The following is a 27445-nucleotide window of genomic DNA, read 5'->3' on the forward strand; positions in this document are numbered from 1 at the left end:
CGGGGGCGGAGCTCCCCAAGGCCCCCAGTCAAAGCTTGAGGCAAGCCCCTAGCTCCCGCACTTTCGATTCCGCTTGCAGCCGTTTCTGTCGCTGTGTAGCCCGGGGGTAAGGCGCTCATGGGACCCTTTCTCTGGGAGGTAAGGGCCACGGCACCTTCCGTGCCTCCTAGCCCAACACAGGCACACGCGGCTACCAGACTCGACTAACGGCCTCTCCGGGTGTCTGGTGGGACGTGAAATCCCCCTCAATGGAATTCCAGCCTCTCCGTCTGCTCCTACCCGCCACCCTCCCCCTTACCCCAACCCAGGCCTACGGCCCGCCCCAGAGTAGTGCGGGAAGCAGCTTGCCCTCCGGGGAGGCCAGGGCCGTCGCTTCCCACTCCCTCCAACGCGGTGCACTGGGTCCCCCAGGTCTGTTGAGGGGGCCCGGTTACCCTAGCGGGGCCCCAGCCGTGGCTCCTCGGACGGCCCCGCCCTGCAGGCCCTGTTCCTCACAGACGCAATCCCAAATCTGTTTTTGCAGCTCAGAGGAGCCCTGGATCCCAGACGTGAGCCAGGTGAGGCTCCCTTTACTTTAGCCCAGGAAGGCCTGAGTGCGGCTCACTTTACCCGCTCGCTCTGCCACCACTCTTGAGGCTGGGGGGAAGACCCTGGGTTTAGCCTTGGCCTTTCCTAGTGAAGGACAGATGGTGACTTTGCTGCTGCCCGCCCCCAGGGATTCTTTCCTACCCCACCTCAGTAGTGCGGAGGAGGTTTATTCTTCCTTCCAGGATTGTTGTAGGTTCTTAGCCTCACCTGGGACCAGTCTAGCATCCTTTCTCTTGTTTCAGAGAATCCTTGCCTTCCTATTAAAGCCTGCGCCTGCCCAGGCTCAGGAATGGAAGTTTCCCTCCCACACCCAGGCTGGGTGACCTCAGGCATTTCTGCCAGGGTGCTCTGGAGACCTCTTCAGAGTCATCTTGCTGCATAGGAAGAAGGGACTCTACTGACTGCTGTCCCCTGCCCTATCCAACTTACTTCCCCTGAAGTGAATGACTGCTCAGCAACTTTCACAGGAAAAAATAAGTGCTCTGCTATTCACTTATGGAAGTCCCTTAAAGTGAAATAACTTCTGCTTTTCTTTTCCCTCCTGTAGGCAGATTGAGCTCATCTACAATAATGAAAGGAATTGAAATGCATTGAGATTTCTGACCCAAGTCCAGTGTAACTGCTCGATTTTCCATACCCTAGCTCGTTTAGGCTTGAACTGGCTGAAATTGTGGTGGGACTCCTTGCCAATCTTGAGAACCTAAAACCTGAAAACAAGCTAGCACTGAACCTGGTTATTTTCTCATTAGTGAAAACGCCCCGTGGACGATGGGTGAGACGTTCTCCCAGCTGGACTCTCAGAAGGGTGAAAACCAGCCCATCCTTCCCCATGACCCAGCCGTTGGCAGCAAGGCTGCCAGATACGCCAGCAACGGTAGCAGCACGTTTTTTTCTTCCCGTGCGCCTTGTGAAAGGGCTGCTGGTGCCAGCTTTGTAACTTGTCCCACCTGCCAGGGCAGTGGGGAGATCCCTCGAGGTGAGTGGACCAAAGCTCTGGAAATAGCCTGAATTCAGGAAAAGCTCTTAGCGGTCAGCTGGCCCCCGGCCAGGCGCCTCTGAGACTCCTTGAATGGGATTGGGTCTCCCAGCTCTTGGTCCCCCAGTTTAAGGCTGGCCAGGGAGATGCTAACCCCTCCTGTCCCGGTTGTACTCCCCAGCCTTGGGCATTTCCAGCCTCTCTGCTCCCTTAGCAACAGTGTGCCTTAGGATTCAGGAAGTTACAAATGATTTCTCCGAAGAAGCTAGGCTCTGATGAAGAAATGCCAGAGATTCTTCACATCTATTTATGAAAATCTCACTTTCATTCTAGAGATGGCAAAACTGAGCTGCCAACTTTGGCAGTGTAGCCCAGTGCTCCCAGTCCTGCTCTGGGACAGAGGCAGCATTCTCTTGACATTGCTCTGTCGGGTGGAGGGGTATTTCTGGCAGGCTGGCACAGGAAACATTTGTCATGGACACTTCTTGTCCCTCCCTCTCACTTCTTTCTCTACAGAGCTAGAGAAGCAGCTGGTGGCCCTCATCCCCTATGGGGACCAGAGGCTGAAGCCCAGGCACACGTAAGCTCCTCTTCCTACTCCTCAGCTCCACAGGCCATTTCCCCTGGGGGCTATTCCTCTTTGTCTCCCCCATTCTGCCTCCCCCCGATTTTTCTTCATTGAGTCTCCCCCAAAATGCCCAAGCCCCACTGGGCTTAGATGTACTAGCCCCATTTCTGAGGACTTTCCTGATCTAAGAAACCCAGGGCATAGCTACCTGAAGCCACTTGGTGCCCTCCTCAGCATCACTGCCCCCAAGAAGCATGGTTCCCTTGTGAAGACAGAGGGGACCTCTTGACTCTGAGAGTCCTTCCAGGAGGGAGGGAGGGGCCCTGGCTGCAACTGGTTTGGGGAAGTTATTTTTCCTAAGAGCTTCCCTTGCTATAGCAGTTCAGACCTGCTTGTGCTCTTCCCAGGAGAGGTAGAAAACCAGTTGCTCCCTGGTCTGAGACACTTCAGAACCTTAGAGGCAGCCCTGAGTTTCTCTGGGCTGGGGTTGGGGGTCATGACCCTATCACCTGGGTCCATTTGACATGGATCCCTGCAACTTCCTCCCAAGGTCCTCAGCTTCAGTCTGGGAGCCAGCACCCAGCCTTCACCACCACTACACCAGAATCTAAATCTAGCATTGCCCATCATGAGATACTTACAAGGTGCTGTCTCTTTAATGCACGTCTCAATTTTGAATTAGATGCACAGATGATGCCCTGTTCTGAATATTCAGAACTCTCAAAATTCGTGTGGACTGACTTTTTCCAGTGGTAATAGCTTTTTTTTTTTTTTTTTAATAGCATTTGTTGAGCTTTAGCTATGTGCCAGGACCTTGGATTAGTGATTTTTTTTATGCATTAGCCTATATCAAATTCTATGAGATAGATACAATTATCTCCCATTTTATAGGCAAGAAAACTGAGGCTTAGGGTTGCTCCAGAGTTACTGGACCAGTGGGTACAGAAAGCTGGGAATGGAAGCCAAGTCTGCCACCCAGTCCTGTGCTCCTACCTGCTCTGGGCCACATCTAGGTGTATGTAGGCTGGTCCTTCACATGGGGGGGGGGGGCTGAATACATTTGGTGGGGCAGGGTGGAGAGGAGAGCCCTGTATACAGAGAGGAGTGTCTGAGTGCCCCCTGCCTGAGTTTCCGTGGTGTTCACACTTCACTCCTCTACCTTGGGCCCTGCTTTCCCACAGGAAGCTCTCTGTGTTCCTGGCAGTGTTCATCTGCCTGGTGACCTCCTCCCTCCTCATGTTTTTCCTGTTTCCGCGGTCCATCTCCGTGCAGCCTGCAGGCCTCAACTCCTCCACTGTGGCCTTCGATGAGGCTGATATCCACCTCAACATAACGGTGGGTGGGCGCCTGGGCCTCTGGACTCTGACCCCTACCTTCCCAGCAATACTTCTCCATAGCCCTCGTCCAGTGTTGTGACCCTGAGCACGCAGAGGGTGTTAGAAACCTGGGGAGAAGTAGGGGCAGCCCTGAGTCCCATAACAGGTGGTGTAGGATTGGAACTCCCCACAGTGAGGGGTCAGAATCCGGGCCCAAGAAATAAATCACAGGGTGTAATGGGGGTGGGGAGCTGTGCCTGAGACTCCCTGGGTGGGCAGGGTGAGGCTGGATCCTGAGCCAGCTTAATGGTTTTGTTAAAGTGACTCCTCACTATTAAGAGCCCCTGCAAGGGGCTCCTGGCCCTGATCCTCAGCAGCTGAGGCCCGTATTGGGGGTGGGGCTCAGGCAGGCTGGGGGTTTTAAAACTGTTTCACTTCTTTCCAAGGATGGCCACGCTCACCCCTCCCTTTCCTTGCCTTCATCCCCAGAACATCTTGAACATCTCCAATAGCAACTACTACCCCATCACTGTGACCCAGCTAACCATTGAGGTTCTGCACCTGTCCCTCGTGGTGGGGCAGGTCTCCAGCAGCCTCCTCCTACACATCGGCCCTTTGGCCAGCGAACAGGTGACTCCCACTCCCTGGCCAGCCCTGCCCACAAGTGTGTGGATGTCTGTGGTGGCGGGAAGAGGGCAGTGGCTGGAGTTGGGGCTCAATCCTGTGCCCATTTGGTCGACAGATGTTTTATGAAGTAGCCAACAGGATCTGGGATGAAAACACATAGTGAGTATCCCTTGATTTCTTCTCTCTCGGCCTCTTTTCCGGTTGGAAACCCGGTTTTAATTCCCACCAGGTTTCCTGATTGCTTAGCAAACCCTGCAGCTAGCATTTGGCCCGCTCTCATGGCTGAGGCTGCAGCTGTGCGAGGGTTCAGGGTCCCCAGCCTCTGCCTGTTTGGATCTAGGTTGGAATGAGAAACAGGCTAGAATGTGGTTAATCCTTACAATATGTGACCTTGGGCTCTTCAGCCTGAATTGCTGAGAAGGCTAAATGTAGTTTTCTGCTGAGGGAGGGGCCAGCATGTGCCTGGGCCAAGCCGGTGAGGATTGGAGAAGTGATATTGCAGCAACGGTGATATACTCACCTTAGACAGAGGGGGGTGAGGGGTAGAGTGGCATTTGGAGCCCCTGATGGAAAGGGGCCCAGGAGGTGACAAGGCTGGGATCTGCAGATCTTTAAGCCTTCTGATAGGCCCCTCAGTGTGAAACGTGGTCCAATGTGTTTCTCTCTCTCAATCTCTCAGCAAAATCTGTAGCTGGCTGAAAATCAAAGTCCACCATGTGCTTTTACATATCCAGTAAGTAGGGCTTGGAGCCCTGGTATCCCCTCTCCCTTCTGAATCCAGCCTCTCCTCAGCCCCGCCATGTGGGAGGAGAGCCATCCCAGCTGAGCCCATGAATGTTAGTTCTTGGGAAGGGCCGGCCCAGCCCCTCCTCTAGGTCCCACCTTGCTCCTAAGCTATTAGTGTGACAGCCACAGAGCTGTCTGCAACACAGGTGGGGCAGCAATCCCAGACACCTTAGCAAAGTGGGGAACAAAAAAGGGGGGGCAGTATCTGAGGGAGCCAGTCACCATCCTCAGACAGCGGGGCAGGGCCAGAGCCTTCCTCTACCTCGCAGACCTAGCAACAAAGCCTGTTTCCTCTCCAGGGGCACCTTGACCTGCACCTACCTAAGCCATTCAGAGCAGCTGGTCTTCCAGAGCTATGAATATGTGGACTGCCGGGGAAACAAATCAGTGCCCCACTTGCTGGTCCCTCACCCGACGTGACCTGTCTGCTGTCCCCAAACTCCAGGCACCTGCCAGCCTGGTCTGTATGTCTCACAACTCCGTGGTGCCCAAGGAAGGACTATGGTGACTTTGCCAAAGGAAAAACACTGCTTTATCATACGTGTCCCCCCCCCCCCATACCCTAAGCGCAGGAAGCTCTCTGATTTGCACAGGTGCACAAGCCTGGTTCTTCTAGGGGCTGCCACCAGGGTTTCCCCTTGATCTGTCCTGAGGAAAGTCTGGCCTGATGTTTCCTTGGACTCTAACCTTAGAGTCTGGAGGACTGCCCTTTCTGTCCTGAGCACCTTAGTTGCCCAGCTCCTCAGGTCTGGCCTTCCTCCTGCCTGAAAGTGGAGAAAGCTTTAATGTTATCTGGCTTTAAAAATATGAATTCTTTTCCGGCTCTCCACCTAGTGATGGGTGGGGAAGTGACTTGGGGAACATTCAGTGCTGTCCCCAGGGTCTTTTATGGCACATAGTTGCTCTCCTGTGCCTCCCTGCTTTGGTCATGTGACAAAAGTGATGGTCAGCTTGTCTCCTGGTAACTTGTCCCCGGCCAATCTGACAGTTGGATTGGCCAAGGCCCTTCGGCTCTGCATCCTTCCTGGTTAAAGACTGTCCTGGTTCCTAGGAAGACAGCAGTTCTCCAGCTCAAGCTTCTTCTCTCCATTAAAGTTACTATCTTCTTCACAGCAGGCGCAAACTAGTAGGGGAGGGGAGAGAGGCACCTGGCACCCCTTGGGTCTACACAGGAAAAACAGACAAAGCCAGAGTCGTTTTAAAAGGTATTTATTTATTGAAGGAGAGTTGGCCGCTGGTGAGCCCACAACCCTGAGCCCATGCAAGTCGACACAGGCAGGCCAAGCAGTGGGCCCAGCTGCTATCCCCTGAAAGCCTGCAGAGGTGAAGCTGTCAGTATCCAGCCAAGCTGCTGGGCTCTGCTGCATCAGGACCCACCCCCTGCTCCCAGAGGCCCTTGCTTTCCTTTGGGCATTGACAGTATGGAGCAGCGCATCAGTAGGGACTGGTCTAGCCCTCTTTGCTGTCGTTTAGATGAAGCTAAGCCCCAGGTCGTCCAGGTCAACTGGGCTCCAAGTGGAGGAGGTTTCTGTTCTTTAGCTGAGCAGAAATGGTATTTGCTCACTAAAGGTGGCTAAGGTTTTTATCAGATGGGTGGAGAGCTTAGGTGGTAGGAAAAACTGAACTTGAAGAGGTTGGGCGGAGAGGGGCAACTGGTGACAGAACCTGGTGACTGGCTGGCTGGGGGAACGAGAGGAAGGAGGTTGTGCTGTCTCCACATCATGGGTAAGAAGGGTCGAAGTGGTGCTGGCAACAGCACAGAAGGCCAGGAAGGCCAGGCTAGAGTTTCTGCTGTGTGTAGATCACCAAATGTAAAGACTTTATATTGTAGCCAATAAACTATACTTAACAATGTTTAAAAAAATGTCTTCTGTGAGTGGGAAGGGAGCTGGTTTCTCAGCCTGTTTCTTTTTTAAAACATTTTTTAAAAATATATGGTGTGTTTTGTTTTTTTAACATTGATTTCAGAGAGAGGAAGGGAGAGGGAGAGAGAGAAACATCAATGATGAGAATCATCGGGCTGCCTCCTGCATGCCCCCTACTGGGGATCAAGCCTGCAACCCGGGCATGTACCCTGACCTCCTGGTTCATGAATCGACGCTCAACCACTGAGCCACACCGTTTCAGCCTATTTCTTGGGGTCCGAGTGGGTGTGTCAAGGTCTTTTCCCCAGGCCCTGAGCCCCTTGATAACATGTCCTACCTTTCTGGCTTCTGAGAGATGGTTTCTAAGGAGCTTGCTCTCTCCCTTTCTCACTGAATATCTCTAAGATCCCTTCCAGCTTTAGTCCTGTTCTGTGTTCCCCCATGTGGCCCTCAGCCGCTCCCATCAGGAAACACTGCACTGAGGGACTCCTTTAGTCTGACTGAAGGAGTGTGACAAAGGTGATGCTGTGTGGGCCACAATAACAGGACCCAGGCATCCTCCTCTCTGATCCCAGGTGGAAGAGGGGTCCAGGCTGCAGGACCCTGATGTCAGCTTCAGGAAGTGGTGAGGGGGACTCCTGGGCCTTTGGAGCCTCTTGGCTGTTTCTGTTCCTTGGGAGGGCTGAGACTCAGGAAGGAAGAGGCCTGTGGATTTTTGTGGACCAGTCCCCCTCCCCTTCCCAGAGTCAGGTGTCCAGGGCCTGAGGCTATAGCTTCCCTTTACTCTGAGCTCGCTCTCTCCACTCCTGCCTCCCATCATCCACTCAATAGCTGAGTGCCCACTGTGGGCCGGGCATTACACTGGACTGGGGGGGCCCTCCCTCCCTGTCTGCCACCTCTTCCTACTGCTGCCCAGGCCTGCTCTGGTGGGAGGCAACCCCTCCTTCCCCAGCTGTGGCTCAGTAAGCATCGGCTAGGAGGAAGGGGTGACGGCGCCTGTGAGACAGAACTGTCATTGCTAAAGAAAAGGGCCAGCAGCTGGAGACTTGGGAGTCTAAGGCCAGTTCTCCCACTGGCTTTGCCTGGAGACGCATGCAGTTGCCTTCCACTTTCTTCTCTTGCCCTCTCCACCCCCTTCATGGGTCTTCCTGCCCCCTTCCCTTCATCCCAGGGTCACAGAGCCGACTAGTCTCAGTTCTTTCCAGGAAGAAGTAACTTTATTCCCGGCTAGCCTGTTCCAGAGTGGCTCAGGAGGGAGTGGCTCTCGGAGCGGAGATGTTGCTGCCTGGTGAGAGGTGGGCTTGCTCATGTGTTTCTTACTGATGCCCAGGCGGGTCTTGGGCTCTTTCTCTGGATCACCACTGCTGTACGTAATTCGTTGACTGAGAAGAGGGAGAGACAGGAGGCAAAACAGGTTAATTAGCAGTTTCTTGGCCTGCTGGTTTCAGGACATTAAGCCTTTTGAGGCCAGAGGAATCAAAGTGAAATGTAACAGCCCAGTCCTCACCCTAAAAGGGCTAGGAATGAGCCAGGCTCCAGGCTAAGTGCTTTTGGTGCCTTCTTGTCATTGCCACATGCGGTCTTCATGAAACCTCTGTGAAGGAGGTACTATTATCGTTATTAATTTATGGAGGGGGCAGCTGAGGCCTGGAGATTAAGCCATGCTACTAGGGAGTGGTGATCCTGACTGAGACCAACAAACTGACTGCAGGTCTTGACTTCCCCCCTCTCCAGCTGCCTCCACCCCAGTCGGCGCTTAAACAGCCCCCTTATTTTGCTTCTCTGGCACCTGTCCTATCTCTCCAAATAGACTGTCACCCTTCCACTTATGCTTAGTGCTGAGCAACAGCCCCTATTTAGACATTTTTAGGGGGTAAGCAGCAGGGTAACGATCCATCCAGAAGTGACTGAGGTAACTGCAGCCCTTCCCCGCTCCTGCCAGGGAAGCTCTCTGGACTCTACACCCACTCCTCCACTAGCACACTCAGACCGCAGCCAGTCTGCCTGCCTTTCACACTCTCACCGTGAATCGTGGGTACCCGGGTTGGTCTGATTTCCTGACACCTGATGATGAAACAAAGCATGTGTTACTCATCTGGCAATTTCCAAGACTAGAACATGGCAGAGCTGGACTCTTTACTATGTGACTGGGGACAGGTGGTGGACCCTACCTGGGGCAGGGCACAGACTGAGCTCACCCTAAAAGTTCTCAACTAGGAACTGGGACTCCCTCTTCCAGGCCTCACAGGGCTCTGTATATCTGTTGCTAAGCCTACAACTCATATTCTACCCTCTGACCACCCTCACCCCCGTCAGCCTCCCCTGGAGGAAGGTCTGACAACTTCTCAGCCACCCTCTGCAGAAGTTGGAAGCCTTCTTTGCACGCTAGGTTGGCACAAACAACACTCAGAAGGAGTGGCCCCCCAAAAAAGCCCAGGGTGCAGGGGAGAGTCACAGAGAGTGGGGTAACAGATGTGGAGTCTGGACCATAAGGCGGGGGGGGGAGGCTTCCCACTTACCAGGGTCTTGAGGCATTTTCTGCCCTCCTTGGAATTTGTCCTTAAAGTAGTTGGGTTGCCCTCTAGTTTGAGGGGTCCCTCCTGAGCCAAGCTGGGGACCAGGCTTTTGGGGATCCTGGAGATCATGCTTGGAGGTGTAGTGAGTAAGAGGGTCTTGGGCATTCTGTTGCCTTGGCTGAGGCGGTGCCTGCGCCTGGGACGGCTGTGGTGCAGATGGTGACTGCGATTGCGCTGCTGCTGATGGCCTTGGCTGCTGCTGTGACTCCGGAGGTGGCTGGGCTTTTTTCTCAGATTGGTATTTCTTCTCTTGGAGTTTCTCCAGTCCCTGGCAAGAAGCCCCCAGCAAGTGACAGCCTCCTTCCTCCCACCCAGTCACCCATCCGCCAGACACCATGGGGGACAAGACAAGCAAATCCAGAGGGAGAGGTACCCCGGGGATCTCTGTTCCCTGGAGTGGGAGGCTGAGGCTAAGTCCCTTCACCTACCACAGCACCCAAAAGCTGCTTCTCTGGTGACAGTACCCCCTGGCACAGCCCCTCCGCAGGATAATGGGTCTCTGAGCATCTACCTCCTAGCTTGGGAGCTGTGCACTGAAGAACAGTTTGCAGTACAGGAGGAGAGAGAATAATTTCATGCAGACACTTTGAAACACCGCTGTCCCATAGAAACCTAACATGTGCCCGTGGAATTTTAAATTTTCTACTAGCCACATAAAGAGTAAAAAGAAACACATTAAGCTAATTTTAATAATATACTTTATTTAACCCAATCCATCAAACTGGTAATCAATATGAAAATATTACATGATTTACATTTTCTGTTTTTGTATTAAGTCTTCAAAACCTAGCATGCATTTTACACTTAATAGCACATCTTATTTGGGACATGACATTTCAGCCAAAAGAATTTCGATTTAGATTTCATCAAATTTCCAGTTGAAAAAGTAGATTCACATATCTAAGTTATTCCAAACATAAAGTTTTCTAATATGTAAACTGAGTATTTGTTTTAAATTTTATATTTAAATGAATTAAGCATGTATAAAATTATAAATTCAGTTCCTCAGTCTCACTGGCCACATCTCAAGGGCTCGATAGCACACAGGTTGGTGGCCACCTTATTGGGCAACACAGCTTTAAAACCTCCCAGGCCACCTGGCCGGGCATGGCTCAGCGGTTGAGCGTCGACCTAGGATCCAGGAGATCAGGGTTCGGTACCTGGTCAGGGCACATGCCCGGGTTGCGGGCTCCATCAATGACTCTCTCATCATTGATGTTTTTATCTCTCTCCCTCTCCTTTCCTCTCTCTGAAATCAATAAAGATATATTTTTTAAAAAGCAGCAAAAAAACCCTCCCAGGCTGCCTGGCCAGGCGTGGCTCAGCAGTTGAGCATCACCCTAGGATCCAGGAGATCGCGGTTCAATTCCCGGTCAGGGCACATGCCCGGGTTGTGGGCTCGATCCCTAGTCGGGGGCGTGCAGGAGGCAGCCGATCAATGACTCTCTCATCATTGATGTTTCTATATCTCTCTCCCTCCCCCTTCCTCTCTCTGAAATCAATAAAGATATATTTACAAAACAAAACAAAACCTCCCAGGCTTGAGCTCCCTCAGTCCCCCAATACACACACACACACACACACACACACACACACACCCCCCCAAGAGAACACCAAAGGACCTTGCTTTCTTCCTATCCTCAGCTAAACAACGTTCACAGGACAATAGACAGCTCCCGAGGGTCTGTTTCCCCTCCCTATCGCTGTCCTAACCCTGGAAGGACCCTGATGAACTGACCCCTCTCATGCACCTTCTCTTGCTGTTGCTGTTCTTGCTGGGTCATCAGCCACTTCCTCCGGTCCAAAGCCATCTGCAGACGGCGGGCCTCCCAGTGGTAAGCACTGCCCATGATGGTAGGGGCGCCAGGAGGCCCAGGCAGGGGATGGGGCAGGCAGAGCCCAAGGTGTTGCCACTGCCCCCACCACCTCTGTTGCCTCTCTCACCCCAACCCCACTGCCTGTCACCAGAACCACCTCACAATGTGGCCATTACCAGGACAATTGGGCAGGACCCCCTGCCTTGGGGAGGAGGGAGGTGTTTTTCCCAAGCCTCCTAGGGAACATCTGTAATGTACCTGTCTTTCCAGGGCCCTGACCAGGTACAAGACACCTTCCTCCATTAGCTGTGAGTCTCCAGCGGTCCCTGGGACAATCCTGAAGTCAGCTGGCTTTTCTCTCTGGTTTCTTTCTCCCACCCTTGCTAAGATTCCAGCACCTTCATCTGGCCCTCTGCTGCCCGCCTTCCCCCAAGTGTTTCTGGAGTTATCTTTCCCTCAGTCTTCCTTCTCTTCCCCTGTGCTGAGTCAGGAGGAAAGAAAATACAAAATCCAGGTAACTCTCATGGACCTGAGCCCCATGAAGTGAAAGGTGGCTGACTGGAAAGTGCCCTCGTCCTGGGATGTGTAATGCAGGGCGCCAGCCTGGAGTCTAGCTCTTCCCCTCACCCTGCAGACCCTCCCTACCCTCTCTGGGCTTGTTTCCTTGCCTGCAGAACCAGAAGGATATTACTTGTTACCTTCTTGGTAACAAACGGATTAACGGATGAGAAATGTCCAAGAGGAAGTACAGAGGTGAGCTACAGGTTGGTATTATTTATCATCCTACCTGACTTGTGTCCCCAGTAGGTGGAGTGGCCAGGGGAGGGGATCATTTCCTACTGCCCAGGAAGCTTCTGGGGGCGGGGTCTGGGTAGACTATTGACCTACCTCCTGCCCGTACATGCCTTTACCTACAGACATAAATCTTTCTGGAAGCAGCAGAGCCTGAGTCTAACTTCAGGGCTGAGGGCAGGGTAAGGGTATAGGTTTAAAAAAAGGGACTTCACACCCAGCCCCAGCCTCACTGTGGTGGTAGAGGGGGGGTGCAGGGAGCAGCCACTGAACCAGAGAAGAGGTGCCCAGAGAGCCTGTCAATTCAGGCACCCGGCGTAGTGGGTCAGCTTGGGCTTTGACGTCAAAGACTCAGATTCAGGTTCAATCCTAGTCGTGTCACCTCCTAGCTGTGGGAATTTAGGTGGGTCACTCTGTGTTTGAGCCTTTCCTGTGCAGGTTGTTAGAAGGCCCCACGGTGGACACCAGGCTGTGGCCTGCTGGCAGCTCCCGGGCCTTGCTGGGTCTCTTTCCTCCTTTGCGTGTTCCTTCCCCTCCTCCTAGCACCCCGGGGTGTCATCTGTGACAGTAGATGACAAGGATTTCCAGATGCAGATGATATTGAGGCTTCTCACTCGACATTTATCGCCATATAAACTAATTCTAAAAACGTTTAGGTGGAAAAACGGTAGTAAGAGGAAGAGACTGGCACTCAGCTTCCCTGTCATTAAATATGCAGAGGAAGTGGGCTCCTTTCCGTCTCTGCCTCTCCCTTTCCCTCTAATTTTCCTCCTACCCTAGAGGGACCAGGGACCAGGGGCCAGTGGGGAAGCGCAGGGTGGGGGAGGTGGGCTGCGCTGAATTTAGGGAAATGTTCCCAGCCCTCTGAGCCGGTCCTCATGCCAGAGGAGGGGTTTTGTGAACATGCCAAGATTGTGCTCTCCCCTTCCTCGATCCTCACTGGAGGATGTTTAGCTCATGTGTTATAGGAGCCTTCCTTTTCTCTGTCTCTCACCACCAGAAGATTCTAGAAACTGCTTTGCAGACTCTGCAGGGATTTAGAAGGTAGGGGTGAGAAAAGAGTGGTGAGAAATTGGGTTTCATCTATTGGTAGTGGGAGTTGAGATCCTGAAAAATATATTTGCTGCTTCTCCCTCAGGCTCACTCCTTCCGTCATCAAGTCCTGTAGCAGAACACTTCTCAAACTTTAATGTGCATGTACACTCTAGGGGAGTTTTGTTAAAAATCAGATTCTGGATGAGTAGGTCTGAGACCCATGGTTCTGTGTTTGTAAAATGCTCCTAGGTGATGCCAGTGCTGCTTGTCAATACCACCCTTTAAGCAGCTGGGCTGTGGCAGAATGTCCCACCTTGAATCCTTTTAAAAACAGGGCACATGTAACCCTAACTTTGCTGGCTGTTGCTAGAAAAAAGTCTCCTCCCTACTGCAGTCACACAGACTGACCTAATTCTGTTGCTGGCCATAGAAGTGTAGACTTTTGAAGTGAATGCTTTTGTTTTGTAACCAGGGAAAAGGAGAGGGTGAGAGAGAGAACAACTGAGGAGGAAAGGGTCAGAGAGAAGGGAGAGAATTTCTAGAAAACAAAATGGTATCTCTCTCCACCAAGGTCTCTTCAATTAGTTGTGAAAACAGATGTGATGAAAAGAACCTGATGGAGCTGTCCAAGAGGACAGGGTGAAAACTGAGAAGGCAGGACTGCTGCAGGGTGAGGGAAACAGAGTGGGCCTAGACTTGAAGAGGCTGCCCTCCCCTGCTGGCAAAGCACCCAGCAGCCCTCTGATGCCCAAGAATGGAACACTTAGGAGCGCCTGGAGTTGGCAGCCTTGGCCAGGGCAGGCAGGCAGTCTCTGGTTGTGCACAGGCTTCCCCAGCAGCGTTGTGCGTAGTGGGTGTGGTTGAGTGGCAGTCGGAAGAGGAATGGAGAAGCATGGCAGATGTCCCTTGCTGACCACAGGGACAAGGTCATGTTCAGCTGTGTGATCCCAGGACCCACACAGTGGCGGGCACAGTGTATGTGTGAAGAACAGGTTGAATCAAAAAATTTTTTAAAAGCCAGGCTGCCCAGCCGGGCATGGCTCAGTGGTTGAGTATCAACCTAGGATCCAGGAGATCGCGGTTCGATTCTGGGTCGGGGCACATGGCTGGGTTGCGGGCTCAATCCTCAGTTGGGGACATGCAGGAGGCAGCTGATCAATGACTCTCATCATTGATGTTTCTATCTCTCTCTCTCCCTCCCCCTTCATCGTTCTGAAATCAATAAAGATATAAAAAAAGATAAAAGGCAGGCTATCAGATTTTTATATATATATATAAAAAAGCCCAGAAATAGGTCTAAATATACATATACATATTTAGATATAGAATTTTTACATGATAGAGGTAGCATCTGAAACTGATGGGCTATTCTATATATGATGCTGGGACAACTGGGCAGCCATCCAGAAAAAAAGCTCTATCCCTGAACTCATATACCAGGACACACAAAGTGGGACAGAGATAGAATGCAAAATGATCCACGATTCAAAGGACATCGGGCAAAAGACAGGAACACGCAATTCACAGCAAGAAAAGAGTAGTGGATCTTCAGCCTGTGAGAAGATGCACAAGCTTGCTCACACTAAGAGATACCATGGGATACCATCAAGTTTGACAGCACAACGGCTGGGTGAGACTGGGCAACAGACACTGGCTGAGAAGGCTAGTTGTGCTCAAGTCACAGCCCTTGGTAGATCATTCCCAACTCCCTGGCATTGACGGTAACCGGGTCCATAGTGAGACCATAGGACGCCTGGACAGGAGCTCACCAGGCAGCCAGGCTCTGGTGTTGCCCTAATGTTTGCAAGCACTTTGGTCTGTGCACGTTGATGTGAGCTGGCTGAAGGGGCCTGACTCACATTCACCAAAGTCACAAAAAGCTGGTGCGAGAATCTGAACGTTCAATCATGACTTATAAAATGCACGTTCTAATTCAGTGGGTGTTATGGACTGAATGAGTGAGTGGGGGAAGGGAGGAAGGGATGGGAAATATTGTATCTGTGTAGTTATTACTTAATTTCATATGTCAGCTGAAGATGGATTCGAGGCACCATTAGGTCTCCCATCTTCTCAGTTGGCGCCTTCTGGCTCAATTAACCTTTCCTTTCTCCCAACTCCGACGTTTTGAGTTTTGGCCTTTGGAAGTGTTAAGACTCTGGCTGGGGTGAGCGGGCCGAGGGGGTCTGGCTCGCTCACCAAAGTCACGAGAAGCCGGTGCACGAATCAGAACGTTCAATCACGACTTTAGAGCAGGAGCTGCTCCTTTGCAACGACGGAGCCCGCATGTCTGCAACCGAAGGAAGGCACCTCCTCCCTCCAAGGATCAAAATACCTGAGAAACTGAATCAGCGAGCACGACAAGATGGCCCGATAAACGTGGCAGCGAGCAGAAAGGGAACCAACGAAACGCCGAGAAACGCAGAGGGTCGTCATCATTACCACCAGCCGGGAGGTGTGCTACTCGCTTTCCACACGCACAAATCGCATTACTTAATACTTATTTATTCATTAACCCAACAACACCCCCCCGAAAACAGTAAGCGTCTAGTAATATGCCAGGCCCTGATCTGAGCCCTGGAGGTATAAACGTGGACAAGAGAGAAAAAGATCCCTGCTCCGGAGCTTACCGGCTATTAGGCTAAAAGGCAGCAGACAAGTAAGTGTACGCGATATTGGGTGCCATGGAGTACAATGTGCCAGGCAGCGGAGAACAGGGGCCCTGGGTGGGTGAGGGAAGGCTGAGCACAGGGCTGCACGCCAGCCGCTAAGGTTCCCGTTTTCCGGATGGAGACGAAGAGGCTAAGCTGCGGAGAGAGAAGTGACCTGCCTGAGCCCTTTTCCCTCGCGCTTGGTTCCTGCAGGCACAGGGTATGCCGGCCGTGTCTCGTTATTCCTAATAATGACGTCTATTAATTTCTCAAGTCATTCTCTCCGATTTACAGATGACCTGTCGCAGGCAGAGGGTGAAGCGAGGAGGCCGAGTCCAGTACCAGGCCACGGGGTTCCTGAGGTTCACGGGGGTCAGGGCCCAGGTCTTCCAAGTCTGCGCTCCTAGCGGCCCCCCCAGACGGCGGCTTGGTTCCTGTCTCCGCAGGCACAGGGCTTGTGCGGCAGGCTCAGCAACACTTGTTCCTCCTAGTGAGCTGGACACACAAACAAGAACATTTTCTTTCTTTTGGTGCCTTTTTCTAGGCCCCGCGCTCTCGGCTTCATGGGCGGATTTGGCCTCTTCCCCTAACCATGTGTGTGGTTTGGGGCAAGTTGCTTGACCTCTCGGTCTCAGCTACCCCACCTGTTAGGTCACCTTTGCAAGTGTGACGCGAGGCAAGCACTTAGCACAAAGCCTGGCCCGACCGATAATTCTTTCCTATTTGCAACGCAATGCAATGCAATACGGGCTCATCCGTTTCAGTGCCACAGCCAAATTCCTTTCAGTGCCACAGCCGACACTGAAACTTCCCCGGAACCTGGTCGGCACACTAGGATGCACACTGTAGACGACTAAGCCAAGGTGGCCTCATGAGCTCCGTGTAGGCTCCCTCAATCCCCCAAGGTGGGCATTAAGGTTCCCGCTTCTCCTATGGGGACACTAAGGCTGGGGAGGCGAAGGAGTTTGCTCAAGCCCCCCGCCGACAGGGTGGAGCGGGCTCCTGAGGCCCAGGGAGGGAGTCGGCCCTGGCGGGGCCGGACCTCCGCTACCAGCTTTTTTCTCTGCAGCCCCCGCCAGGCGACCCCGGACGGGCGCTTCCCGGCCGAGTCCTGGGCCTGGACCGAGCGAGTCCCGGGGCACCCCCTGTGTCTTCACAGCGACGACCCGAGGGCTTCCTTGGGAACTAGGACCCCCCTGTTCCAACTCCGGTCTACCGACCGCTCGGTTGGGAGGCGCCCAGATTCCCTCGGTTCCGTCATTTCGCGAGAACCGGCAGCGACGAGGAGCTCGTCCGCAGCCCAGTTTCCGCTCATGCGCGCAGAGGTCGTTCCAAGGGGGGGGGGGGGGGGGACGGACCCGCGCCGGTAGGCCTGCCCGCGTGGGAAAGGCGGGGCATGCAAATTAGGGTCGGCCCGTTAGCCACCGTGCCAAGCGGATATAAAAATTCACTGAAAAACGTAGGGAATTGAAAAGAAATCCTCACGGGGTCTAATGTATTCTACACATGTGTCAAGATGCTGTGGCGATGAGGCTTCGCTTGATGGTGCCACTGCTCACCGTGACTGAAATATGGGTGGCAGGAGCAGGGTGCCGGGTAGGCGCAAGCAACGGGCATCGCTTCTCGGCCTTTTGGCTAAGATCAAGTGTAGTATCTGTTCTTATCAGTTTAATATCTGATACGTCCTCTATCCGAGGACAATATATTAAATGGATTTTTGGAGCTGGGAGATGGAATAGGAGCTTGCTCCGTCCACTCCGCGCATCGACCCGGTATTGCAGTACCTCCGGGAACGGTGCACCCCCTCGGGGGACTACGACTGCTGGTTTGCAAGAGTAGAATTGCCTGGTCGTGGTGCTTTTTCGTGTCTCGCGCGCAGAGTGGCCTCGTCCTCTCCGGCGTGGAAACTGATGACCCTACGCGGGTGTCAAGGGGGGCGCGTGGGCAGGCCCCAGTGCCCAGCTTTGCGACGGAAAGGTGTTCCGTTCCGGTTCACGCAGCCCGGGCGATCCCCTTCCCAGAACGCATGGCGCCCGGGACCAAGGCGGCCGGCCCAAACAACGCGGACTCGGACGCGAGCAGAGACGTCCTGATCCGCGAGGCGCGGGGCTAGGGATGCGGGTGGCTGACGGAGCCGTGGTCATCGCGACCTGTGGGGCGCTGGCTGAGCGGGTAGGAGGCACGGTCTCCTTCACTGAACGGTTGTCGAGCGTGTGCAGTACGAGCGGGACGGTGAGGGGACCGGAGCAGTGAGCAAAACCAAGTTCTTGCTTTCAGGGCCTCCAACCGTGAGAGCTGCCACCGCGTCAGCTCTTCCTTCGCAGTCAAGTCCCGGGCGGCGCCCCTCCTCTACCATCTGGGCGCTGCCGGACCCCGCACGCCGGAACGTGGGGCCCCCCAGCCGGGTTTGGGACCAGCGCGCGCGGAGGCGGCGGGGAGCCTGGAGTCCGCGCGAGAGGCCGCGGCTCCTGGGGTGAGGGTGGGGACAAAAGGCGGGGCATGCAGATCAGAAATGGCTGTTCTGCGCGGGAACAACCAGGGGTACAGGATTTCTGGGTTAAAATGTAGAGCACAAAAATCTGCACGAGAGTCTGTTGATACCCACAGTACTGTGGGCGACGCAAAGAAATCAGATACGGAGTGAGGGTTAGGGTTCTCGCCGTGCCTTGAATGTGCGTGACACCAGGAGGGGGACGGCGAGGGGGGAGGGCACCGGCATCGCTTCTCGGCCTTTTGGCTAAGATCAAGTGTAGTATCTGTTCTTATCAGTTTAATATCTGATACGTCCTCTATCCGAGGACAACATATTAAGCGGATTTTTGGAGCTGGGAGATGGAATAGGGGCTTGCTCCGTCCACTCCGCGCATCGGCCCGGTATTGCAGTGTCTCCGGGAACGGTGCACCCCGTCGGGGGTAACCAGTCGTTGTTCAATGTCAGCTGCTACTCGGGAAGCTGCTCCTCTCTTTCTCCTCTGAACCGGCCAGGCGGGGCTTTATCTGTGCGGCCGGGAGGGTTTCTCTGGGCCAGAAAACACATGTTCGCCTTCCGGGGAAGGGGCTTTGGCTCTGGGGGCCTGTGCGCTTAGGCCTCACAGCTACTACTGGGGGGCTGGGACAAACACACACGGGCGCTCGTCAGTTTTATTGGGGTGACAACAGTTACTATGTACACATAGGTTTCAGGTGTGACTTTCTATGTTACAAGACCTACGTATTGCTCTGTGCTCCCACCAGCCCATACACGGGCGTCCTGAAAAGGGGCAGTTAGTTCATCACACGCAGCTGCAGCTCAGTTTGGACCTTATTTCATAGGGAAAGCAGGCAAATGAACTGATCAGACCCGTGTGTCAGGAAAAAAGTTGTTCTAGAAGCATACAAATATGGGGCTCTTGGCCTTCCAGTTTACAAAACAAGTAGTATGAAGTCAAAAGTAAAACGGTACAAAAAAAACCAAGCAAGGAATACCAAAAAGGAAGAAAGGACACTGAAAGTTGTGCAGTCTTTAAAAACGGAGTAATTAGCCCGGCCGGGCGTGGCTCAGCGGTTGAGCATCGACCTAGGATCCAAGTGATCAGGGTTCGATTCCCAGTCAGGGCACATGCCCTGGTGGCGGGCTCAGTCCCCAGTCGGGGGCGTGCAGGAGGCCGCTGATCAATGACTCTCTCTTATCATTGATGTTTCTCTCTCTCTCTCTCTCCCTTCCTCTCTCTGAAGTCAATAAAGGTATATTTTAAAAATAATAATAATAAAATAAAATAAAACGGAGTAATTAAAACAAGTTACAAAAAAGGCAAAAATAATACAAAATGCAGTGAGTATTCAGAAACTAGAGAAATCTTACATCACTGAGGGGAATTAGGAAAAATATTCCCTGAGATTGTCACTCTGGAACTGGACCTTTAATTATAAAGAGGTTTCAAGTATATAGAGTACTTTAAGGTGTAAGAACCCACAGGAGCAACGGGTATGAAGATGCATGGACTTGAAGGCTCAGAAGAGACGACAAGGAAATCCCATGTTCCAGGTAGTCTGAGCTTCATTTGATAGAGGCATTTCAGCCCTGGCCGGTGTGGTTCAGTTGGTTGAGCATAGTCTGGTGCACCAAAAGGTCACGGGATTCCTGGTCAGGGCGCATGCCCAGATTTCCGGTTTGGTCCCCTTTTGGGATACGTATGGGAGGCAGCTGATCAATGTTTCCTCCCTTCCTCTCTCAAATCAATAAAAACATAGAGATATTTCAGGATGGTGTCAATAGAGATGTGATTCAAGATGGATAATATGTAAATAATGTCTAGCATGTATTGATACGGAATAAAATTAAAACCTTTTGCTTTGTTTATGAGAAGCACCTGGTTGCTGGCTTCTCTGTTCAAAGAGTGGAATGAGTTAAGACTGCATTCTTAAGAGGAGAAAAAAAAAAGGGGAAAAAATACTGCATTCTTCCTTCCCCCTCCTTCCTCCTGTTCTCTTTCCGCTGGTTTCAAGGTGATTTAAGCTATGAATCCCTTTTGCCTCCTGTTGCTCCCTCTGCACCAACCCCCAATCCTGTGTGCTCAGGCATGTTCAGCTGAGAGTATCCGAGTAGAGATAAGACTAGCCTGTTATGACTGAGTTTAGAAAGCCTCTTTGTTCTATTTTAAACTCTGAACCTTTATAAACTGTAAACTAAACTTCCCTGCAGAAGGGGCTCAGACTTTGGAGTTGGACTCCTCTGGGCCCGCCCACATAAAGTAAACCTCCTGAACCCTCAGCCTCCGAGTGCCCCTTGGTCTTTCTGTAAGGTGAACGTCTCCGTTCCCCAACAGTATGATTGGGGAGAGAGCCAACACCAGTACTTCAGGCAAGAGATGAATTCCTGAGCCAGGACTGTGACAGTGTCACAGTAGAAAATAAATACATGAAATAGCATAGAGGAAGAATCAACAGAGCCTGGTCTCTCTGGGCGCTAGGAGACACTCTGAGGGAGTCAAAGATGAAGTGGAGATTTCCAACTCCTGACTCAAAGAATGGCAGTTTCTACAATAGAAATTGAGGAGGCATCCCCCCCTATGTGGTTCAGCGGTTGAGCATCGACCTATGGTCCAGGAGATCATGGTTCAATTCTGGGTCAGGGCACATGCCCCGGTTGGGCGCTGGATCCCCAGGAGGCTGCAGGAGGCAGCCGATCAATGACTCTCACCATTGATGTTTCTGTCTCTCCCTTCCTCTCTCTGAAATCAATGACATATTTTAAAATAAATAAATAAATAAATAGGGGAGGCATGAGGAAGAGCTCTTTGGAGAGAAAAGAATTTCTTAGAGCTTGGATATGATGATGACTTTACGATTCAGATAAAACACCTAGTTAGAAAGGATGAGAAGACAGCTGGCAATGCTTGGACTAGAATTTTTGGAAACAGTATGGAGGGGAGTTTCTCACATAAATAACAAAGGTAGAATCAGAGGAGATTATCTTACCACAGGTGAAAGTATCTAGGGATCTACAAAATAAGGAAAATCTTTAGGAATAATTGTATTTGAAGAATACAATTAGAAAATAAAAAAGCCACTAGTGATGGAACCAGAGGAGCCATAGTATCTATGAAAAATACATGGTATAAAGTTCAATGATAAAATACTATACAAAATTATATATACAGTATTAATCTAATTGTAGATGCACATAGGAGATTTTAAAATATATATCTTTATTGATTTCCAAGAGAGAAAGGGAGAGGGAGAGATAGAAACACCAATGATGAGGGAGAGTCATTGGCTGCCTCCTGCAGGCCCCTGACTGGGGACCAAGCCTGCAACTGGGGCATGTGCCCTCACCAGGAATCGAACCACAATCTCATGGACCATAGGTCGATGCTCAACTGCTGAGCCATGCTGGTCAGGCAGTAGTAGATTATTTTTGAGAAAATATACCAAAAATGATTTGGTACATATATACAGTCACAAAAAGGATTAAATATTTCCATTTGCAACATGTATGGGTCTTGAGAGTATCGTGCCAAGTAAAATAAGCCAGGTGGAAAAGAACAAGACCCATAGGATTTTACTCATATGTAGGATATAAAACAGAAAGGAACAAACAAAACAAACTCGTAGAAACAGACACTAGTATGGTGGTTACCAGAAGAGGGGAGGGTGAGGGTGAAAGGGTAAAAGGGGTCATATATAAGGTGACAGGAGACTAGTCTTTGGGTGGTAATCACACAATGCAATATACAAATGATGTATTATAAAATTGTACACCTGAAATTTATATAATGCTGTTAACCAATGTTACTTGAACAAACTGAATTTTAAAAAATGATTTGGAAATAGGAATGATGACTAATCCCAGCCTTGGAACTATGGGTTTTTTAAAAATTATGTACCACTCAGCTGGCTGTGGTTCAGCAGTTGAGTATGGACCTGGGATGCAGGAGATTGTGGTTCGATTCCCGGTCAGGGCACATGCCCGGGTTGCGGGCTCGATCCCCAGTCGGGGGCGTGCAGGAGGCAGCTGCTCAATGACTCTCGTCATTGATGTTTCTATCTCTCCCTCTTCCTTAGGACTCTCTGAAATCAATAAGGATATATATATATTTTTTTAATTATGTAGGGACTTTTCATACTACAATTTTTTTCAGAATCTCATGTAAACATTTCTTTTTGGTACAGGTGTTTAAATTTTTAAAGAGGTATATGGATCCTTTGAGTATGTGGAATTTAACTCAAAATGTATTTATTTAGACAAGTAGCATGATGGATTCTGGTTTGCAAAATGGGACAAACAAGCAAGTATTTATAGTAATGCTGTTTTTAAAAACACACACACAAATGTTTTATTTTAAAATAATGTTAGTTTTGCCCTGGCTCAGTTGGTTGGGCATCCTTCCTGGCACCAAAAGGTTGCTGGTTGGATTTCCAGTCAGGGCATATGCCCAAGTTGCGTGCTCAATCACATTGATGTCTCTCTCCTTTCCGCTCTTTCTAAAAATCAATTTAAAAATATTTTTAAAAGTAAAAAAAATGATAGTTTTACAGAAAAAATAAAAGGAAAAGTATCTTAATTTTACAGAAAATATGCAAAAGTAGTAAAGTTTATAAATTCTTCCATACACTCCATACCAGTTTCTCCTATTGTTAACATTTTAAATTACTACAGTACATTTATCACAACTATGTACATTTAACCAACAATGATACATTATTATAAACTAAACACCATACTTTAATCATATTTAACTTTCCTAATGTCTTTTTCCTATCCTAGGGTCCCATTCAAGATACCACATTTAAAAAAAAATTCATTGAGAGAGAGAGAGAGAGAGAGAGAGAGAGAGAGAAACATCAGTGTAAGAAAGAAACATAATAATCATCAATCAGTTGCTTCCTGTATGTGCCCTGACCCTGGATGGACACCTTTAATTTTAGATCTGATATTTTTCTCATAGGTAGACTGGAATTATGAGTATTTAGGAGAAAGACCACAGAGGTGAAATACCATTCTCAACACAAAAGGATTTTAACACAAAAGTATTAAAAGCAGATCAGCCCTGGCTGGGTAGCTCAGTTGGTTAGAGCATCCTCCCGACATGCCAAGGTTTCGGTTAGATTCCCTGGTCAGGGTACGTACAAGAAGCAACCAACCAATGCATAAACAAGTGAAACTGTTATGGGTGGAAATAGGGTTCGTAGGGTGCCACTGGAATACGAATTCTGTGCTGCTCCAGCACAGCTTCTCCAGGTGTTTCTGTGAATGAACCATATATCCTGGGCTCCCTTCGCCAGAGAGCCACAGGAGCATCAAGAACAAGAGAGAATTCCCTTGTCTAGGGGATTATGTAACCCCAAATTTCCCTGGGCTTGCCAAAGATTTCTGTTCCCAGGTTTGATAGGCATCTTCCCTAGTCACCCCGACTCACTGCGCAGGTGCCCATCTTCCACTTTGCCCAGTCCCTTCCCCCAGTAATCTGCGGGGAATGGGCCGGTGGTTCCCTGCTGAGTGCAAAGTTGCAGCTTCCTGGTGAAGCTGTCCAGACGGCCATGTCTATGTTTGCCTTCGCCCATAGTTCCTTTTCTATTAATAACTAGCTAATTACAAAACAACAAATCTGTTTCTCCCTCTCTAAAATAAATTACAAAAGGAAACAAGCAGATTAAAACAAACATACAGATCATACAGTTTTTCTCTGTCTGGAGCATTTCACTTAGCATAAGACCCTTTAGCTCATTCATGCCCAAAATGGCAAAATTTCTTTTTAATATAGCTGAATATTCTGCTGTTTAAATAACGTGGCTATTGTAAATGCCAATAATCATTTTTATCCTTATAACTTTCAGTCTCGTGTTACTGGAAGGCCAAGAGCCCCATATTTGTATGCTTCTAGAACAACTTTTTTCCTGACACACGGGTCTGATCAGTTCATTTGCCTGCTTTCCCTATGAAATAAGGTCCAAACTGAGCTGCAGCTGCGTGTGATGAACTAACTGCCCCTTTTCAGGACGCCCGTGTATGGGCTGGTGGGAGCACAGAGCAATACGTAGGTCTTGTAACATAGAAAGTCACACCTGAAACCTATGTGTACATAGTAACTGTTGTCACCCCAATAAAACTGACGAGCGCCCGTGTGTGTTTGTCCCAGCCCCCCAGTAGTAGCTGTGAGGCCTAAGCGCACAGGCCCCCAGAGCCAAAGCCCCTTCCCCGGAAGGCGAACATGTGTTTTCTGGCCCAGAGAAACCCTCCCGGCCGCACAGATAAAGCCCCGCCTGGCCGGTTCAGAGGAGAAAGAGAGGAGCAGCTTCCCGAGTAGCAGCTGACATTGAACAACGACTGGTTACCCCCGACGGGGTGCACCGTTCCCGGAGACACTGCAATACCGGGCCGATGCGCGGAGTGGACGGAGCAAGCCCCTATTCCATCTCCCAGCTCCAAAAATCCGCTTAATATGTTGTCCTCGGATAGAGGACGTATCAGATATTAAACTGATAAGAACAGATACTACACTTGATCTTAGCCAAAAGGCCGAGAAGCGATGCCGGTGCCCTCCCCCCTCGCCGTCCCCCTCCTGGTGTCACGCACATTCAAGGCACGGCGAGAACCCTAACCCTCACTCCGTATCTGATTTCTTTGCGTCGCCCACAGTACTGTGGGTATCAACAGACTCTCGTGCAGATTTTTGTGCTCTACATTTTAACCCAGAAATCCTGTACCCCTGGTTGTTCCCGCGCAGAACAGCCATTTCTGATCTGCATGCCCCGCCTTTTGTCCCCACCCTCACCCCAGGAGCCGCGGCCTCTCGCGCGGACTCCAGGCTCCCCGCCGCCTCCGCGCGCGCTGGTCCCAAACCCGGCTGGGGGGCCCCACGTTCCGGCGTGCGGGGTCCGGCAGCGCCCAGATGGTAGAGGAGGGGCGCCGCCCGGGACTTGACTGCGAAGGAAGAGCTGACGCGGTGGCAGCTCTCACGGTTGGAGGCCCTGAAAGCAAGAACTTGGTTTTGCTCACTGCTCCGGTCCCCTCACCGTCCCGCTCGTACTGCACACGCTCGACAACCGTTCAGTGAAGGAGACCGTGCCTCCTACCCGCTCAGCCAGCGCCCCACAGGTCGCGATGACCACGGCTCCGTCAGCCACCCGCATCCCTAGCCCCGCGCCTCGCGGATCAGGACGTCTCTGCTCGCGTCCGAGTCCGCGTTGTTTGGGCCGGCCGCCTTGGTCCCGGGCGCCATGCGTTCTGGGAAGGGGATCGCCCGGGCTGCGTGAACCGGAACGGAACACCTTTCCGTCGCAAAGCTGGGCACTGGGGCCTGCCCACGCGCCCCCCTTGACACCCGCGTAGGGTCATCAGTTTCCACGCCGGAGAGGACGAGGCCACTCTGCGCGCGAGACACGAAAAAGCACCACGACCAGGCAATTCTACTCTTGCAAACCAGCAGTCGTAGTCCCCCGAGGGGGTGCACCGTTCCCGGAGGTACTGCAATACCGGGTCGATGCGCGGAGTGGACGGAGCAAGCTCCTATTCCATCTCCCAGCTCCAAAAATCCATTTAATATATTGTCCTCGGATAGAGGACGTATCAGATATTAAACTGATAAGAACAGATACTACACTTGATCTTAGCCAAAAGGCCGAGAAGCGATGCCACCGGCCCGCCCCCTCGCCGCCGCCCTCCCCCGGCCACCCACATTACACTCATGGTGAGCGAGGTCTTCGGCAGTCGAGCTCTCGCTCCCTTTGCTTCCTTGGCAGAACCGTACCAGCCACCAGATGATAAGGCTCTCGTGCCGACTTTTAAAATTCTCTATATTTTAAAAGAGAAATTGTACGTCTCTCGTTGCACCATCCTTCGCGGGGGAAACGCCATTTCTAATTTGTATGCCCGCCCTTCCGCGCCCGGGAGGCGTGGCTCCGGCGGGCTGCCTCTTCCCTCGCGCAGCCTCTGAACCGCGGCCGGGCGGTCCAGCTCCTCGTTCGTACAACCGGAGAGAAAGGACGGGACCTGCGGGGGTCAGGGCTGGGCGGCAAGAGAGGCCTGTAGAAAGGGGCTGCTGGCAGAGCGTCTTCCTGAAGAAAGACCAGTCGCTAGAAACGCCCGGACTGTCTGTGTTGTGTGCAACTCGGTCGTCCGCCCCGCGGAAAGACGAGCTCCGAACCTGTCCCGTCGCGTGAGGGGCTCGTCCTGAGTCGCGGGAGCGCAAGGTCTGGAGGGGGGCTTTCCCGGAAGGCTGGGGGCAGACAGTGGGAAGGGGGGAGGCGCGTGCCGGACGGGAAGCCCCGGGCAGGGCAGGGCAGGGCAGGGCAGGGCAGGGCAGGGCAGCTGGAGGGGTCGTCTCCAGCTCCAGCGCCCGCGTCTCGCGGTGCTTCTGTGAATGAAGCAAATCCCGGGCCCCGCACATCAAGCTCCCTCCGCCGGCGACGTCGTTGCCCTTCCCCGCTTCCTCACCTATGTATTTCATCCGGCCCCGCAATTCACTTCAGGTACACCACTCACCACCCTTTGGGGCAATCCTTTACCTCCCCCACTGAAATCGAAGATCATTGAGGGCGGTGACCTCATCAGTGCTTATCTCTGGATCCCAGCGCTAGCCCAGTGCCGGGCATACAGTAGGTGCTCAGTAAACGTTTGAGTGACTAACCTGTGCCCGGGTCAGACTGATTCAGAGCAGCAGCAATTAGGAGGCTACTGGCCCCAACCAGGGAGGAAGGTGGGGGATCTGGCCAGGAGTGGCAGGACACCAGGGAGGAGAGAGGTGACTGCCGGGGATGCTCTGGGCATCAAGGCCAGTCAATACGTTAAGTAAGTGCCCGCCCCGGACCCCCGGACCGCCGGACCCCTCAGCCCCCGCCCCACCCAGTTCCTCCAGTTTTCCCTCTGTGGCAGAGACGGCCGGCTGCCCAGTCAGCATTTACCTTTCCCATCCTCCTCTCTAACAGAACTTCTGTGTAGTTGGGGAGTTTCTAGTTCTTTCGTTGGACCTCAGAAAAGCTAGAAGGTATCACGGATTTGAGACTGAAACCCAATCGGTCATTTCACCCTGAGCGGCCTGATCGCAGCTGTTGTCTGAGCCCTTCCCAGTGCCAGCCCCCTGGGCCGAGCGCTGTACCTGTATTACCTTATTTAATTCACTCTACACCCCTAAGAGGGAGTCATCGTCGTGGTCTCCTTCTTCTAATCACCACCACCATCATCATCATCATCATCAATATCAATCATTATTGTAGGGCCAGGACTAGGGTGAGGCCAGTGAAGCACTCGCCTTGAGGGGAGGGGGAGCGGGGGGGGGGGGGGGGGGGGGAGCCGCGGCTTTAGTGGAGTGTCCACACAAAAAATCCTTCCGTAATCAAGATAAGTACTATTTTAATACAATTCACCTTACCT

At 51.8% G+C, this 27445-nt stretch overlaps 1 protein-coding gene across 4 annotated transcripts; it reads left to right on the forward strand.

The window, feature by feature from the left end:
- Window positions 1–3: 3 nt before the first annotated feature.
- On the forward strand, window positions 4–6727 carry TMEM106A (transmembrane protein 106A). 4 transcript variants are annotated; one of them, XM_081160853.1, is made up of 9 exons: window positions 27–106; window positions 524–557; window positions 1338–1564; window positions 2081–2144; window positions 3314–3467; window positions 3938–4078; window positions 4191–4234; window positions 4755–4808; window positions 5161–6727. In XM_081160853.1, the coding sequence occupies exons 3-9, from the start codon at window positions 1357–1359 to the stop codon at window positions 5279–5281; spliced, it is 786 nt and encodes a 261-aa protein (XP_081016979.1). In that variant the 5' UTR covers window positions 27–106; window positions 524–557; window positions 1338–1356; the 3' UTR covers window positions 5282–6727. The 4 variants fall into 4 exon arrangements, with proteins under 4 accessions (XP_081016981.1, XP_081016979.1, XP_081016980.1 ...); XM_081160854.1 differs by having other exon boundaries at window positions 55–138; XM_081160855.1 differs by lacking the exon at window positions 524–557 and having other exon boundaries at window positions 4–106.
- Window positions 6728–27445: the final 20718 nt, after the last annotated feature.

The sequence above is a fragment of the Miniopterus schreibersii genome (assembly GCF_964146895.1).
Source record: "Miniopterus schreibersii genome assembly, chromosome: 16".
NCBI lineage: Eukaryota > Metazoa > Chordata > Mammalia > Chiroptera > Miniopteridae > Miniopterus > Miniopterus schreibersii.

Excerpts from the sequence above, each read along its gene's own strand:
- TMEM106A (XM_081160855.1), top strand. The coding sequence starts at position 1,357 with ATGGGTGAGACGTTCTCCCAGCTGGACTCTCAGAAGGGTGAAAACCAG. Across the intron at positions 3,468-3,937 it reads ATATCCACCTCAACATAACG|AACATCTTGAACATCTCCAA; the intron begins GTGGGTGGGCGC and ends CTTCATCCCCAG. Across the intron at positions 4,809-5,160 it reads CATGTGCTTTTACATATCCA|GGGCACCTTGACCTGCACCT; the intron begins GTAAGTAGGGCT and ends TTTCCTCTCCAG.